The following is a 17,329-nucleotide window of genomic DNA, read 5'->3' on the forward strand; positions in this document are numbered from 1 at the left end:
ATCAGGAAAGGGGGCGAAATCCGAGAGGTGCGACAGCGCTTCCTCGACTACGGAATATCTTTTAGGGCATAGCTCTCGACTACCGAGTCCCCAGCAGACGATCCCTTATCGTCATCATTGAAAACAAATCCCGGGTGAGAAATCATGAGACAGTAAACCGCAGCGATGACCATACTATTTTTGAGGGTTCATTAGCCAGACTCCTGCAGGGAACGCAATTATGCAGCTGATGAAATTAGGGGCCACGAGGAACGAATACTTACCCCCCTCCAAGGCGATGAAGTAGGACTCGTTGCGGATCGATTCACTCTCGTATCCGTCGCGCAGCTCGAACAGACGGTAGGCGCATCGAGCGAGGATCAGCAAAATGGCCAGGGCCATGAAGCTGAAGAAGAGCTGGGCCCGGCGCCCGAACCGATCTGTCCGCCCCGCGCGGAAGTACCGGATCAGGTAGTCGGCGAACAAGCCGCAGAACACCACCATGACGATGACCTGCATGCTGAGTCCGGTCAGGGCCATGTCGACCCCGGCCTTGCTCAGCTGCTCCGAGCCGAGGGAGGCGGCCGAGACGGTCGACAAGGCGCCGCCGGCCCCTGGAAGAGGAGACAGACCACATCGCAGCTGATGAAGACCCAGGAAAAGAGGCGCGGCGGAAGGCGTGACGCTGAGCGCGAAAAGTATCGGATCCTTCAGCCAGATTTGAGTATAAGCAAGCTCCTGGTCAAGTAATTGGGAACGTTTTGGGCAAGGGGTTCAACATACGCGTCAGCGAGGGTGACATAGATGGCCGCCGAATAGTAGGCCGGACCACTGGTTATGCAGACTGGAGGGAAGAATCGTGGTGAGTCCACAACAGCATCAACGGCACGGAGCTTCTTGGCCAGGGAGGCAGAGCAAAATGGAGGCAGCGAGCGGGCTTACTGATTTGGATCATGAAGGCGGTGAAGTTAAAGGGGTTGTAGTATAAGGCGATTCGGGCGGCATAGCCTATTATAGCATTGCAAGCGCCGGCGAGCATGCAAATCATGAAGAACCGTGTCTTCCATCGGGTACCCAGGTAGAGATGGATGGCAGCCGATATAAAATAGAGGCTGAGGAAGGTGATGTTGGCGGCCAGGCTAGGTCTGTAGCCATAGACAGTGAACTCGATTGGGCATATGTCCAGGTTGCAGTTGTTCCCGGGGCCGAATGGCTTCACTCCTGGCGGCAGATAGAGACCTAGAGGCAAGGCGTCTGCCATGATGAGAAAGAGTGAATTTAGCCGTTTGAGCTGCGCTGTGAAGCACCGAAGATGAATACACGGAGCAGTTGTGTAGCAGTTGAAGTCATGGTTTTTGTTCCAGCGTTGGTCCAATGCCGCCAAGTTGGCCCAGCAAAAGCCAAGGACCCCCCAACAAGCAGGCCAGCTATCATGGACGTACATGTAGTTCTACCAATGAATGGCATCTCAAAAGAGTGCATGTTGGTACATTTTTGGGTCTGGTCTATTTAGCGCTAACTTGCTCGTCACGGGCCTAGCAATTCTCGAAGCTGAGGAAAGAGCGCAGGCTTGAAAAGTGAGTACCTTCTCTCCTTAGGCGGATCCACGTGTATTTGTTGTCACCAGATACCAACTGTGAAATCTAGAGTTCGAATGGCGCCCTTGAAATCCCCGCGGACTAACATCCGACAACATGTTGAGTGACGCCTCTTCGCTTGTGGCGTCGACCTCTCCCATATCCAGCGCGCTAGGCCGGGCAGCTGTCCGTCTTTGAGGAGCTTCGCACGGCGCCACGGCTTCTCCCTCCAAGGTTTCCTAAAAATGAACAGGGTGGCATCTGAGAGACGAGCTACCCTATTCTGCCTCAAACCCTCGGCATAGAGGTAGCTCGTATCGCTCAGAGTCAAGACTCTCATATGCTACCATCGCATAGATCGCATATGGTGGTCAAGAAGAGCCCCTTGGCCAGTTTACACCCATACGTGCGACTGATACTACAATCAAGTTGATTGAGCCGGGGTCGTGTTGATGTGAGGCCCTGAGTAAAAGCGTAAACATGTGCCGCAAAGTGGCGATCATCTGCTTGATACTGTTGCATTGCGAATGCAAGAGACCCAAGAAATCAAAGTTTGGAACGAATGACTGTTAGGAATGTCAGAACCAATCACGCAGCTGCATGTCAAGTAAAAGTGCCAGAAAAGAAAAGAAACAACCTACATCCACTCCCTCGACGGCCTACACCAACATTCTTCTCCTTAGGCTGCGGAAACACCACGACCGCACGCCCAGTCAGCTCCCCCTGCGGAGCTTCTCGTACGCCTCCGGGATCTGATCGAACCCGAACTTCTGCACGTCGATCCGCAGCTTCCCCCTGCCTCGCCAGCTCGCACACCTCGCGCAGATCCTGCCGCGTGCTGCCCAGGCTGATGGCGAACTCACAGCTTGTCGCCAGCCGGCCCCAGCCGACCTCGAGCGCGCCGCCCGGGTGCATGCCCACCTGCACGATGCGTCCCCGGGCGCGCGAGATCCGGGCGGCGAGCTGCAGCGTTGATGAGCTGCCGACGAAGTCGATGATGACGTCGACGCCGCGGCCTTGGGTGAGTTCCATGATTTCGTCTCCGGCCCTTTGGCCATCCGCGCCCTCATCCGCGCCTCCTTCTCGGAACAGGATGGCTGAGTCCGCACCCACCTCCCGTGCGACCTTCAGGCGGTCTTCGCTTGTGTCCACGGCGTAGATCTGCGCGGCCGAGAGCAGCTTGACGAACTGCACGCCGTACGTGCCCAGACCGCCGATGCCAATGATGGCCGCGCTCGTGCCGGGCTTGAGCCGCTGCACCGCCGTCTGCACCGCGTGGTACGCCGTGACCGCCGCATCCGTCAGTGGCGCATAGTCGACCGGATCCACCTCGAACCCGACCGAGATGACCTCGGTCCGCGGCGCGATCAGGAACTCGGCCAACCCACCGTCTCCGCCGCACCCGCGGCCCGTCGCGATGGCGCCGCGCTTGAACGCCTGGCAGTGGTTCTCCATGCCGTCGGTGCAGGGGCGGCAGTTGCCGCAGTGGGGCATGTGGTGGACGACGACAGCCTCGCCGACGGCCAGGTCCGTCACGTTGGCGCCGAGCTCCGCGACGTAGCCCGCGTTCTCGTGGCCGAGGACGTAGTTGGACGCGACCGACTCGGCGTAGGGCGCGGACCCGGGCTGGCTGTCCAGCATGTCGAGGTCGGAGCGGCAGAGGCCCGCGGCGCGCATGCGGATGAGCACGTCGTTGGGGCCGGGCTTGGGTCGGGTGATCTCGACGTACTGGCCGGGCTGGCCCCAGTGGACGAGCTTGAAGGCCTTCATCTTTTTTATACTGATTGGATTCACTTTGTTCTTTCGACTGGATCGGGGCAGGGGCAGGGGCAATTGAAATGTAGCAAAAAGCATTTGCCGGCCAACTGTGTTTGCTTGCTCTCAATTACTACAACCAACAACCAACAAGTCTCCGAAGGGTTGCTTTATACCGCTTATATCGCCCATATCAAGTTGGGCTCTAAACCACGTACAAGGATCATGGTCCTAATGACCCAAGATGGTGGGAGCGTCTCACCCAGGCTGGCGTCACATCGGCATCGTGGGGCTCGGGAGGGGCCATCGGTTCGTGTGAGTTGATAGGACTACGGCATGGAAGCAGCACAGACGATATTGTCACCGCACCCGATTTGCCACCCCGTTAGCGCTGGCTTCTATGGATTCAGCTCCACGCGGGAGCGAAAATTTCCTTCGTAAGCGGCTAGGTGAAGCGAATCACGAACGTTGCTCGCCTTCCCGTGCGCGGGATCTACGCTTCCTTTTCTTTCCCCGTCTTATTCTTCTTTTTTCCACTATCGAATCTCTTCCCGCCGCCGCCCATCGGGGACCTACCTGAGAAAGTTAATGTGTAGAACGCCGCCGCTAATTCGCGCAGCGCTCAGATGACCGACCTTGTGACACAGGCTGACAAAGATATTCCAACTTGCAACCAAAATCATCCTAGCGGTGTAGATGATGCAGATCCCGTGTGATAACACTACTCAGCCCCCGAGGATTTTACGGTATTGGAGGGTAAGCAAATTCATCCATCGTGAGACAAAAGGTCATGGAGATAGGTGATCAAAGAAGAGAGTCTTCTCATCTAATCCCAAATAATAGTAAGGACGAACTATTGCCAGCTTTCCAGGGAACTGCATCCTTCATACTCCGCCCCTAAGCGATTAGACGGCCAACTTTGAATGTCTGATAAAACTGGTGGCAGCCATCTCGGCGACCCTGTCCAGAGAGAATTTCGATTAGGCACGAAGTCCTGTTCGACGGGGAGACCTCTTGCTGTGAACCAAGTCACAGTTTCCCACGTGATCTGACAACTATATGCACTCAGTTGGATCGGTTTGAAGAGAGAGTCTCTGGCTTGTAAGCGGTTTCTAGTGGTCAAGGGGACAAAGTATAGGGTACCTCTCGCTCACTCGAGCTTGGCAACTAGACCTCAGTTTCTTGTCGAGTCCATTTCATGCTTGCCCACGGCCAGCTTTGTCTCGGATATCCGACAATTACTCATCATCGGTCAATCTGGACAATCCTTGGCACCTTTCCTGTGTATCTTCTGGAATCACCCAAGATAACGCAAGTGCAATGATGCCGGGTATGTATTGTGTGCGCGGGGGTTTTTTGAATTGGAAGGGCCCGGTAGATGATTATCTTGAGAGTTTTTGATCCCTATTGACACCTTGAATGGCAGTCTTTTGGCTGATCTTCTAAAGAAAGGGGGAAAAGGAAAGAAATAGCAAGTGGTCGACGAACCCTTCAAACCGCACCGAAGCTTTTTCCGACTTCCGACCCACTCGAGTTCAAACTTTGATACAGCAAACCTTCGGAGCATCTCTGGTTGAGCGGCTTCCAAGGTTGGGATTTGGATTTATTGGGGTTCAACATGGGACATGGCTCACAGACGACCTGCTCATGTGCTTTTCAGGGCATTCGATCACCTCATGTAACTATCTAATACACAGTTTTTTTATCCTTCCTGGGAATTGCAATTTCTGTTTGTACCACATTCTGCATCAATGACAGCGTGAAAGACCTCCAACTTGCAAAGCCAGCCGTCTTAGGGCTGGCCTTGCCTAGGATCATCCCTCAAGGTATATATACCTACATATGACCTTGCAGGCCGGCCACCAAGGCACCAATTGACGCAAGACTACATATGTAAGCTCGACTCGAGATCGTCAAGTAATCCAGCCACCCATGTTGGCTACCTACATGATTAGCAGTATCGACACGAGCGGCAGTGTCCTGTGAGATTCTCAAACCTGCGCAGATGGTAGGCATTGCACGCAGGCCACACACTGGCTGAAGATCAGGCGGCCCTCGCTATGAATAGGGCATGCTTTTCACGCGAAACTGAGAGCGCATCTAAGCCACCATGATGGTAGGCCATCCGTGTTCTTTATCAACGGAGCTTCTTCTTCTCTATTTCAACTTCTAACCTCATTCTCATTCTCATTCTCTCCCAGCAGTCACAGTCTACCTTCATCATGGATCCCACATCGACAACGACAGCCGCAGCCGCAGCTGCGTCTACCATCATGTCCTCCACGGAGGGCATGCCCAGCCCCGGGAGCATGGGCGGGTGCAAAGTCAACGTGAGTTTGCAATGAACGCCGAACAGCAGAAAATGGCGAAAAGTAGGTACAAAATCAGTGATACTAACGCACCGCAATCAGATGGTCTGGAACTGGAACACCATCGACGCCTGCATCCTGACCCCGCTCTGGCGTACCAACTCCCCAGCCCCCTTCGCCTGTATCTGCATCAACGTCTTGTGCCTGGCCATGATGCTGCAGGTCCTCTGCGCCGTCCTCAATAGGCACGACGCGACCATGCTCCGACGCGCGCACGACCGCCAGGAGAAGAGCCGGAGCCGCAGCAGGAGCAACGACCAGACCACCGAAAAGAACCTCGAGGAGGGGAGCTACTGTACCAACAAAGATAGCGGCTGCTGCTGCCGCCGCGTCGTCTACTACAGACTCAGGGCCTGGGAGAAGCTCGTTCGATCACTATGGTATACCCTGGTATTCGCAAACGCGACCATTCTGGCCCTGTCAGTATATATATCCAGTCCTTCTATTTCCCTTCTGCGGGAAACAAAACACGAAAGTCACGATGGAATTGACCAGTCGGCTAACAGAGAATATAGTTTGGCCGTGTCTTTCAACGGCTACATCATCCTCTGTATCTTCACCGGCACTTTCGTGGGCTCATACTTCTTCCAGATGCATAGAATGGGAGGGCATGAAAGATAGTTCTCCCCGTCCATTACTCCGGGGTCACTTTCAGGGGTTGCTGCCACGCAAGGAAAGCAATGCCTCAAGACCAGAAGACAGACGGCAATGCAAGCAGTTCATTGCGATTCGGACAGATGGTGGATCCAGATCAAGTTAAATGTAAAATGAAAACATTACTGCCTCGCCCTCTTCATCTATACAGACGGGCATTGAAGCTGGGTATTCTGAAAGTTAAATCGCTCTAGTCTACATGTAGGTAGGTAAATGGCCCCGTAGGCAAAAAGTGCAAGACTCCGATCGGTTATGAGCAGCAACCCAGGTTGGCACACTTGTCTTTGCCACAGGTGAGTTGACACGACTGCGGGACCGCCCGACGCCGGGCTTCAGCTCCCGAGTCCCCAGCGGTGGCCGTCTGTCTGGCAAGGTCGATCGAATTCGCATTGTAGACGGAACCGGGCGCCGGCAGCTCGGGCTGGAGGGTGACGGAGTGGATGCCGTAGGCGTGCAGACACTCACTAACCGTCTTGGCGAGGCCCATAAAACTGTCCACCGAAGTATCTTCCGGAACCGAGACGTGCGCCGTGGCAATGGCCTTCTCTTGAGTCAGAGACCACAGGTGCAGCTCATGCAAGGATTCAATGCCGGGGACCTGAGTTGGCGTGGAGTCAGCAAAATGAAGAGTGTGGAAGGGAGGTATTGAAGTGAGCATAACATACCTTCTCTATGTCATGTCGCACTTCCTCGACGTTGATGTTGTTGGGCACGTGTCCCAGCAACACTTTGCCAGTGTTCTTCACTAGAGGTATGGCCGACACAAAGATCATCAGGGCGATAGCCATGCTGATAGCCGGATCGGCGTAGAAGCGCTGGTCACCCTTGACGAACCAGATGATAATCGCGGCGACCATGACACCAATGTTGTTGATAGCGTCGCCCAAAACGTGAAGCAAAACGCCCATCATGCCGAAATCAAAGCCCGGCTTGCTATCTGTCCGCTTCGTGGTGTGCAAGTGTTCGCCATGTACGTTGGTACCAGTATGGTCAGAGTGAGAGTGAGCATCGCCGTGTTCGTGTTCGTGTGCATGGTCATGCGGCTCATCGCCGTGGTCATGGTCATGATCATGCGAGCCGTGATCGTGTCCATGGCCGTGCCCATGGTCGTGACCCACGAAAACTGCACTGATGAGATTCAGGCCAAGTCCGACACCGCCAATGATGAGCACAAGCTTAGGGTTCTCGACGGCTAGTAGTATCGTTAGTTACGAGTCATATACGTCAAGGGAAGGTTCATTCTAAGGGAAACTTACGTTGTATAGTGATGAACCGCTCTATAGATTGGAGGAAGATGCTGACACCAAGAGCCAGTAGGAAGACACCATTGAAGAAGGCACCCAGTAGGCTGGCTCTCTGCCAGCCAAAGGAAAGACTTGGAGAGAACTCTTCCCGCTCGGATACCTGTGAACAGGGTCAAGTCAGTCACGTGTTACCCTGTTGTAGTGTGCATCTGGGGCTGCTTACCTTGAAGGCTGAGAAAGCGACGATGAAGCCAATGACATCGCTCAACTGTGTTCGTAAGGTCAGCACGGTGCTTCTTGGAGGGGCCAACGCGGAGAAGACAGTCGTCTATGTCGGAAAGAAGCGTGATAGGACAACATACGTAATGGAAAGCGTCGGCAACTAGGGCCAACGAGCCTGTATAAAAGCCCACTATTCTTCAAGTTAGCCGTGTCGGACACAAACGGATAGGGGCCGATACTAACCTGCTATCTCGGCCACGAAAAAGGTAAAGGATATGCAGATGATGATGGCCAGGCGCCGAGACTTGGTTAGTGTAAAACCCATGGCGATGTGTGTGCGACACTATGGTCTGTGGATCTTAGAGCGAAATGTATTAAGCCTGTTTTGGAATGATAATGGCCAAAAAGACTTCCGAATGGATAAAGACGATCGTATTCCAAAATAAGAAATTCTGGTAGATCTTGTCGCAAAGGCTTGTTTGACAGATGTTTGTTGTTTCCAAAGGGGGAGGAACCTGCAGCTACTTATTCTGCAGAAACTGGTCCCGTTCGGAGCTGCGTGGCAGGGCGGAGGGTTTTCAGTAATAAAACTCGGGGGGCAAACGCGGGGCGGCGCATCGGGCTGAGCAATGCCTCGTCAGCCAATTCCTTTTCCGGTCAGTGGTGCAAAGATTTAGTGACACGGTGGTTGTTACGGACGTGAAACCTCGCGCTGTATGACCGAACGCGGGAAGTGTGGGTTTTGGCCAGGAAAATGTCGCCGTCAGGAGGGCGGAGGTTTTCTCAAAACGCTCCGTCTTGGTGAGCGTGAGATTGCGGAAGTCCGATCGCCCCCCCACCGAGTACCCGTGTCCCAAGGTCCGCGACTCCACACAACTCATCCCATGTCCCGTGTTTGTAGATATATCATCTGAACCCATCAAATCTAGAAAGTCTTTCAGACTCTCCCTAGTCATTGTTCCCTAAATTCCCGTACGCGCCTCCTTTATATATACATGCCAACAGGCCTTCTCGTGTTCTCATATGAAGGACCTGATTATCCACAGTATGAACTGGACCTATGATACACCCAAAAGACATGGCTTCGTTGAAGCCCCCAAAACCAATGCTCTATGTGTAATAAAACAGCATCAACTTTCCAGTCTTGCATATCTATGGGCTAATCAGCAAGCCGATACAGGGATCGACTGCCAGAATAGCCTCAGCATCGTGGATAGGGCGATGCCAGCGCCTCGTCCTCAAGCACAGCCTGTAGCTCCTCGATCGAAGCCCGTACCATCCGAACCGCCTGGAAGCATAAGAAAAAGCGTCGTGGGTCATCAGTCTCCGCTTTGGGGCATATAGCATGCGAATGTTGGGAAGGCTTGGAACATCCGGATGCATCTTTGCTTTGGCACGGGCGGCCCTGCACACACTGCTCATGGCCCTCGTTGTGTAGCTTCTGCTGCCTTTGGGCAAACTCGTCGCATATTGCGCTAAGGCTGGTGGCATCAACTCGAATGCCCGATTTCAGAAGCGCCAGATACTCGGTGCTCCCCACGCGAAGTTCGACCAACGAGTCTGGAGACGCAGATGGGCCGTGGCCCAGGATGAGGGTCTGCTGTTCGTTCTCCTTATCAGCCAGCCTCGTCTTCTGTTGCACGAAGAACTGCGCATATGAGCTCGCGATGTTGGACAAGAGGGCGCCCAAAAGGTACACATTCCCCGTGACCCCCTGTGACCCTTGCCCGTATCGAAGCAGACGTCGCATGTCAGCAGCTTTTTGGCTACTTGTGCTGCCTCCCGCAGCGATCGTAAAGGTTCCAGGCCCTCATGTGATTCGCCTAAGATAGAAAAGTGTTTGTGGGCAAGTATCGCACAGTCACAAGGTCCTTTCCTCCCCGGTGAAGATTGCGAATGCGCATCTTGGGGCTCTCCGGTTTCGTTAGCTGGCGTGGGAAAGTTATCCCAGGCAATGTTTGGGGACATTTGCGATGCTGAGTTGGTCCAGTCAAGCCACGGTACATTGTCGAGGAACGCCATGTCAAACTCAGGCACGGTTGATGATGTCGGTTGCACCAGGCCATCGGCTGGTAAGGGAGTTGCCCTCACAGGGGTTTGGTTCTGTGGGACGCTTTGCTCGGGAGGGCTGCTCGTGAGCGGACTGTTGCTCTCTGTTGTCAACGAGGCAGCATCATGGGCTTGCCTTTGCCGGCGAGGCCGTCCAATGCGCCCAACATCAGAGTAGTGGCAGGGGATGACGAGGCGGCCGCAGCGTTGGCAGACAGGTGTGCCACCAGCGCATTTGATCTTGCGTTTTCCTGTAGAGTTTCGGTAAGTAAGTCACTAGCGCGTGCAACGGCCTGGGGGACCTGGGGACCTGAGGGCCTGGGGGGGACGGCGAAACTAACTGCAAGCATCGCAGGCGGCTCGGCGCTTCAAAGGCTGATTGAAGCCGTTCGGTGCGATAGATGCCTTATTCAACATCATAGTTTCGGATGAACCCGGGCAGTCTCCCTGGGCGCGCATGGGGAAGCAATTGCTTGGCTTGGCTTGGGAGCGCGGAGAGTTTTGGAAGAATGGGCGGAGACAATTGAGTGAGAAAGTCTCCGCGCCCACGGTACTTGAACAACTCCCCAAGTTAGTGGTTTCAATACCGCCACGATCCACATTTTAATTGGCCCAGTGTGCCCCCTTGGCCTAATATTTAGTGGACTTGATTCGTTTCAACGCGGTCGAGAACGCCGAGTTCCTGTTCATGGTGACGTTGTGCCGGTAGCATCATGAAAGGCTGACGGCAAGGTATTCAAGATCCAAGTCGACACTCAATCTCGCAACTGGACGCACACCTACCTGCACGAGGCCACGAGCAACCACTGTGGGGCAGCTGCAATCCGTTGGGTCAAGGGATTGCCTGGTGTAGATGATGAAGCAATTAAGAGCTTCCACCTGCAGCGGAAATGGCAGCTCGATAGATGTATCAAGGATGGCAATTGGTCTCAACAATTTGTAGATGCCCACGGCTCCGTTAGGGAGGACAGTCCAGGGGTGAAAATGCTGTTCATCTTGTTGGTTGTGTGCAAGTTGCTATTTTGACAGGAGCACGGAGTTTTATCGTAAGTTTGCTCAGCTCGAGTGCTTGGAAGCTCCGAAGTCCGTCATCGCAATACGGCTGTCTGTCATCCCTAGTGCGGCGCAAGCAGTCGAGGGTCATGTCAAGTCATCCTTGGCACTTTCCGGACTTCACAAACAGTTTTCTTTTCGCATCAAATCCAATATTGTCCAGCTAAGGGATTCTGTATAGCCTTGTACCATGAACCGGTCAATCCAACGTGGTATTGCGCAGTTATGCACAAATGAAGTTAGCTGTTGGGCTGCACAGAACTGTCGTCGTAGGCGCAGGTCACCTCGTTAGCTGCAGCCTACCTGCAGCGGGGGTGCTCTTCAGCTTTTGCCGATCCAGTGGGCGGGCCGAGTCCGTTCTTCCTGCAACGAATCGACACATTTCTTGAGAGCACATGCGGCCACCACCACCACCACCATCACCACTGCCGCACGTCAATCACGCTCGTAGGATTACTGCCCAGTAGTGACGGTAAGTGCTTGGAGGCGTGCATGATGATCTGCCTGCGGGGTCGGTCGTGCCTGAGGGGTGGCCGAATTGAGCCAGAGTGCTGGTCTCTGGCTGCAACCCTGACCGCCAATGCATGTGCGTGATTGGGCAGCTGGCGAGCACCCCTAACCAATGGCCGAGCCTCCCAACTTGCGTAGCCGCCGAGCCAGCTTGTTGGTTTCTGGGTCACTTACACCTCATTGGGAGCCCCAACCAACACGCCAAGGTTCTCGTCACTGATCTGACTTTTCGACTACATGGCTTCAGGGGCGGGGGGCCGTCTCTGTGTGACGATGGACGGCATGGGCACACCCATGATATGATCAGGTGCTCGACTCGACAGAATTAAGGGGGCCCCCAAGGGCTAGAGACCTGTAGGTTATTTCCCCCGCTTCATTAATGCATTGGATATAGGAACATTCCGGGCCTAGTCGATGTGATGGGGTGAGTGTGTTGGGCACGATGCAGTTGGACGCCGCCCATCTCGACTGGCGTAGATCATTATGGATCTGGATCATCATATTTAATGCTGAACAGTATGGGGTCAGGCCCGAAGCCCTCTCAGGCCTATATAACTCCAATGCCCACATCGCAGATCACTTGTTTCTTCTCCCGATCAGTAGATCCCAAGACAGACTGCCACTCTTATTCCCCCAAGACCCTCTGCTACACAAGAAACAAGATTCACCTTCACGATGCAGATAATATCCACAATCAGCTTGCTGCTGTTGCAGCTCTCCTCACTTTCAGTCGCCAGCCCGATTCTAGCCACCCGAGAATCCGCTCCCGTATGCGACATGTCTTTCTCATACCCTAAGCTTGGTTCCTGTGATACCGGCTGCTGCGGCTGGGAATTCAACAACCTCACCGAGTCCTCGGGCTGGCTCTGCCAAGGCACGGGGACGTACACGGCCCAGCCGGCCTCCAACCCCGCCGGCTTCGTCGACAAGTGCAAGGCGCTACAGAACACGGTGAGCTCCGAGTACTTCACCTGGTGGCTCACCTCCGAAACGCCCAAGACCTGGTACGAAGCCAAGTCCAACGACGGCTGCAGCCTCCAGTTCAACTTCGACAAGGCCATCGACGGGGACGGGGACGGGCCGCACCTGGGCAACGGTGACCTGGCGCAGTGGCTGACCGAGGGGATCTCCATGTCGCAGGGCGGCAAAATGGATGCCACGGGCTACTCGACGTGTTATAGCTACTCATTGCAGTGGAGGATGGTCCCCAAATAGGGTTGAGCAGCGAGCGAAGCCTGCCAGGCATTTGGTGCAGATACCCCTTTGCTGATTGTTCAGCTTCATGTAATAGCAGACGGGCGATAGCAGCGTGACTAAAGCATACAGCCTCAGATCTCATAGTTGACGAGCAATGTATTGTTATCTGACTTGGTCCTAAAGGCGTGTCGTCTAATTAAGCGTCGAGTCCTTGAACTGTATCTTCTCCTAGACTGCACCTAATTCAAACATCAGACGACAAGCACCCAGTCAACCTGTATTTAGTGACGAGCTTTAAGTCCAGTTTTCATTTCCGAACTAACCTTTCCCAACGTATGTGAATCATGCATGGGATATTACAAGTATCTCTGTCCGATTTAGCAAGTCCTTTTTATATTACCATTCTTAGACGAATCGTTATACAACCTTGAAACTAGGAATGCCGAGGGAGTTGTCAACAAATCAACTGAGAGGATAAATGTACTGGACATAGATAGGGTTTGGTTAATGTGCAACCTTTCTAGACTTGGCCGCGACGCGTGCAGAAGGCTTTACGAATACCCAACATCAAGCCAAGCAAAGGCCCAATCCGGAAACTTTTCTGAGCTGGTCATATCCCGCTACTGCAAACCGCTTGGTCGCCACAGATCATCTCCAAAAAGTGATTTCCGTCTGGCCCCGGCCAGTTGGTCTGTCTGATCAACAACGCCTGGAATTCTGTTTGGATCGCAATTAGTCTTCTCCTTCTTTGCCGCCCCGTCCTAGGAATTGAATTGTAAATGATCTGCAGGCTACTGGCAGACTACGTAGCTGAATTATAATCCACTTTAGAATGTATCCCAAGACCCAAACTAGACCAAGTGACAAGAACTCGCGTTGGTGTTACGACCCGACCTACCTATGCGACCAGGAACGGGCGCAGCGGGTAAGGAACTACGATACCCCGCAGTCAAGCCTGCTGGCACAAGCCCCAAGGAACCACCAGCCACAGAATCACGTGACCACAAACAATGCTCAATGGGTAACCACTGAGCAGGACTGATCACGACTGATCAAGTATGAGCCAACAACAAAGGATCAGTGGACCAACCATGAGCAGCAGTGATCCAAGGGGATCAAACAAACCATCAGTGAGGGAGCGAAGTTGGATATAAAGATGGGCATTCCTTTACATAGTTTCCTAGATACTCTCGCTCACTCAGTGATCAATCTAAGCATCAATCTTCACCCATTGATGAGGCACATGCCTTGGCGACCTATTGTGATACTGCAAGCTACCCTCCAGCACTTGTTCAAGACTCAGTTACTCTATTGCTCTACTGATAGTGCGATTCAATCACCAGTCCAGATACTCTCTCGTATTGCCAACATAAACCCGCGTACGTTCTACCAGGTTTCTATTGGACCCCTGATAGGCATCGTTACAGTTGGGAACTGGTTCGCCGAAGCCTACAGCGTGAAGTGGACGTCATAGGCATGAACCTTTGGTCTTACATACACACCCACATTACATTACCTGCTGTCCAATGGCCCGCGTTTATAGTTTTGTCGCAACTTGATGAACAAAAGGGGACTAGTAGGCCAAGGCGAGGATCAGTCCTTAGGTATATCGCACATACAGAAACCGCCCCGTTCCGGACGTATGACAACGGCAGTAATGCCTCGGCTGACTTTAATAAACGATAGGTGGACGCATTATGTCCTTTGTTCCCGAGGAAAACCAGGCTCTCTTTCAGCCCCAGAGCCTTAGCCGGGGGCCATTGCAGGGGGGAAATAATACAAGCTATTTTGGGATCGCGGGATGGCGCAGCTTAAGGCAGGCTGTCTTACTATCCTCCTCACAAATGCACTTTTGACGCAACGCTTCTCCACACAGTTGATTTCTCGGGCCATGGAGCTTCTTTGAGATCTGATATACATAGATTTGTCTCTTAACCTCAGCAGCGTCAAGGACGATTTTCACCGCCTGGCTGAGTTGCCTTTCGTATTCACTCTGCAGCTTGACTTTTTCTTTTTGTTGACTTTTTTATTCTTTTGCTTTTCGACTCATACCAGCGCAGGCTAGCAGAAGTAAGTGACTTAAAACCGAATAAACTTAATATATATTAACTTAAAAAAGAGGTATTATACTTTAATACTTTTTAAACTTTAAAAATAATTTAAAATTTAAAACTTTTATAAACTAATAAAACCTTTATAGCGGTCGGAGAATACGTAAAAAAAAATAACTTTTCTTTATTTTTTTCTTTAATTATTATTAATAGCTTAAAAGCTTACGTATAAAAGCTTACCGTCGATCTTTTTTCGTTTATTTAATAGTTCTTTTATTAAAATATATTAATTATAATTATTATTCATTAATTATTATATTCGCTTAACGTGGTTTATTACTACGCGACGTATATTACTTAGCGACGTATTTAAATTTAATTTTAATATAATTAAACTTTAACGCGTAATACCTTTATAATTATAATGTTTAATTAATTTTAAGAAAATCGGATAATTTTAATAATTTAAGCGACACGAAACGGACCGAATTAAATAAATTAAAAAGTAGTAATAAAAGCTTATAATATACTCGAATTAATTTTACGCTATCGAATTTATAACCGAACTTTAAAACGCGAAATCCGACCGAAACGACGTAAACTAAATCTAATTAAAAAGAGGTATTTCGTAAATATATAATTAATTTAAATATCCGAGGGATGCCTCCCGATTTCGCTAGTGTAAAAGATATGGCTAATCTTTTCACCGCGTCGCGCGGCGGCGACCGCGTTAGTAAACACTAAGTTAGGCGCTTTATTAACCGTAACCCGGACTTAAAGATTAAAATAAATCGTCGGTACGATTATTAAAAAGCTTTTTACGAGGATTTTAAAATTATTTCCGATTAATTTACGCTAATCGCGAATATAAAAACGAAATACGAGATCGTTAACGAAGATATTTAAAATTTTAACGAGACCGGCTTTATAATAAGTATAATCGGGTTAATACTCGTTATAATACGCGCTGAGCGGCGTAAAAAAGCGAAGTCGGTTTAGCTTAATAATCGGGAATAAATAACGGCGATTAAATATATTAATTCGTAGGGCTAGTGTATTCCGCCGTTTTTAATCGTTTAAGGCTAATATTACCTCGCGAACTAGTTTCGCGAAACCGATTTATCGGGCGACTAAATGATTAAGCCGACTTTTAATAATTAAACTAATAACGAAATAAGCTTAAATTAAATTAAGTATTTCGATAAATATATTAAAGCGTAAACGAAAGGTTTTTACCGCCTCTTAATTATCGACAGCTACGAAAGCTATATTTCGGCCGAATTCGAGGTATACTATTAAGATAATAATATTATTATACTCGGTATGCCTCTTTATTTATTTTACCTACTTTAATTACTCGATATAATATTTTATTCGGCTTTAAAGCGTGTTTATTAAAGCCTTAATAAATTATATTATAAAGCTCGAGTTTTTTATCGCCTTTAAGGCCGCGTATTTCGCTATTTTTACGAAAAATAACATTAAATCCGGATTTAACGTTTTTAATTTAATCCCTTATAATCTCGACGAAGTGATTAATAAATTAAATATATATCTTCGGACGCTTATACTTAACTTATTTTATTCGAAAACGGTTAATACTTACGACCTTTAAACGCCGTTTAACCTTTAATAAATAATTAAACACTTTATTTATATTAAAAAGAGGGTATTTACTTATTAAAAAAGCTCTTCGACGCCGATTTTAAATACGGTAAATTAAATAGCGAAAAATATAACTAAAATAGCTTATAAAATAACCCTTATACGTAATAGGATATATATATTAAAAAAGGTTAATTTAATACTTTTTAAGCGTCGAAGAGTTAAAAAGTCACGAGTTTAACTTAAAAAAGCCTTTACTATTAAGGAATCTTAATAGCTATAAAACGAAAAGGTAAAAGGGAAGCGTTTAGCGCTTAATAAAGGTTCGTTAAAACGAAGGGCGACCGGTGAAAGGCGCTGTAGTGTTTACGGCGAGACAGGTTATAATGCGTAAACATGTAAAAAAGATATAAAATTAAGCGAGGAATCGAATAGCGAGTAGTTATAATTAATTTTAAGCGTTATAATTAAATTAATTTATATAAAAAAGTCGAAAAGTGAAAAAAATACGTCGTTAAATAATATACGTCGCGTAGTAATAAACTACGTTATTATATTTATTAATATTAATTACTTTAATTAATATTAATATAGTTTATTATTAAGTCGATTATATTACTTCGTTAATTATTAACTTAATTAACACTCTCTATTAAATTTTAATACGTTTTATCTCTATAATTATAATGCTTAATTCTTTATTAATAAGTAAGCTCGAATTAATAATTTAAGCGACGCGAGACCCTATAAAACTTATTAGTTAAAAGGCTACTACGAAGGCTTTCGGCGTTTTATAATCGACGATTAGCGACCGACTAAACGGCCGAATCCCACGACGCGAAATCCGATATCCACAGCGAAAATTAACGTTAATTAAAAAAGAAATACTTTAAAATTATATAATTAATTTAAATACCTAAAGAATATTTCTTAATATTATTAATATAAAAAATATAGTTAATTTCTTCACCGCGTCGCGCGACGGCGAGCGCGTTAATAAGCACTAAGTTAAGCGTTTTATTAATCGTAACCCGGACTTTAAAACTCGAATAAATCGTTAATAT

The 17,329-nt window shown here is 49.5% G+C and overlaps 6 protein-coding genes across 6 annotated transcripts; 2 read left to right on the forward strand and 4 right to left on the reverse strand.

The window, feature by feature from the left end:
• Positions 1-174: 174 nt before the first annotated feature.
• On the reverse strand, positions 175-1,240 carry PG997_000703 (phospholipid-translocating ATPase; the record flags this gene model as incomplete). The annotated part of the gene is made up of 4 exons (XM_066805018.1): positions 175-203; positions 264-664; positions 763-823; positions 922-1,240. 4 exons carry the CDS (start codon positions 1,238-1,240, stop codon positions 175-177), a joined length of 810 nt encoding a protein of 269 aa, XP_066674791.1.
• A 1,029-nt stretch (positions 1,241-2,269) lies between these two features.
• PG997_000704 (alcohol dehydrogenase) lies at positions 2,270-3,326 on the reverse strand (the record flags this gene model as incomplete). Its single annotated transcript, XM_066805019.1, is given in 2 exon segments — positions 2,270-2,351; positions 2,371-3,326. 2 exon segments carry the CDS (start codon positions 3,324-3,326, stop codon positions 2,270-2,272), a joined length of 1,038 nt encoding a protein of 345 aa, XP_066674792.1.
• A 2,207-nt stretch (positions 3,327-5,533) lies between these two features.
• PG997_000705 (uncharacterized protein) lies at positions 5,534-6,301 on the forward strand (the record flags this gene model as incomplete). The annotated part of the gene is made up of 3 exons (XM_066805020.1): positions 5,534-5,641; positions 5,723-6,099; positions 6,196-6,301. The coding sequence occupies 3 exons, from the start codon at positions 5,534-5,536 to the stop codon at positions 6,299-6,301; spliced, it is 591 nt and encodes a 196-aa protein (XP_066674793.1).
• Positions 6,302-6,584: 283 nt separating this feature from the next.
• PG997_000706 (CDF family cation efflux system protein) lies at positions 6,585-8,125 on the reverse strand (the record flags this gene model as incomplete). The annotated part of the gene is made up of 6 exons (XM_066805021.1): positions 6,585-6,932; positions 7,000-7,526; positions 7,591-7,738; positions 7,802-7,846; positions 7,941-7,990; positions 8,044-8,125. The coding sequence occupies 6 exons, from the start codon at positions 8,123-8,125 to the stop codon at positions 6,585-6,587; spliced, it is 1,200 nt and encodes a 399-aa protein (XP_066674794.1).
• Positions 8,126-9,001: 876 nt separating this feature from the next.
• On the reverse strand, positions 9,002-10,269 carry PG997_000707 (uncharacterized protein; the record flags this gene model as incomplete). Its single annotated transcript, XM_066805022.1, has 3 exons — positions 9,002-9,609; positions 9,660-10,100; positions 10,191-10,269. 3 exons carry the CDS (start codon positions 10,267-10,269, stop codon positions 9,002-9,004), a joined length of 1,128 nt encoding a protein of 375 aa, XP_066674795.1.
• A 1,818-nt stretch (positions 10,270-12,087) lies between these two features.
• PG997_000708 (uncharacterized protein) lies at positions 12,088-12,627 on the forward strand (the record flags this gene model as incomplete). Its single annotated transcript, XM_066805023.1, has 1 exon — positions 12,088-12,627. One exon carries the CDS (start codon positions 12,088-12,090, stop codon positions 12,625-12,627), a length of 540 nt encoding a protein of 179 aa, XP_066674796.1.
• Positions 12,628-17,329: the final 4,702 nt, after the last annotated feature.

The sequence above is a fragment of the Apiospora hydei genome (genome assembly GCF_038363865.1).
Source record: "Apiospora hydei strain CBS 114990 chromosome Unknown utg000002l_segment0_segment0, whole genome shotgun sequence".
Lineage (NCBI taxonomy): Eukaryota > Fungi > Ascomycota > Sordariomycetes > Amphisphaeriales > Apiosporaceae > Apiospora > Apiospora hydei.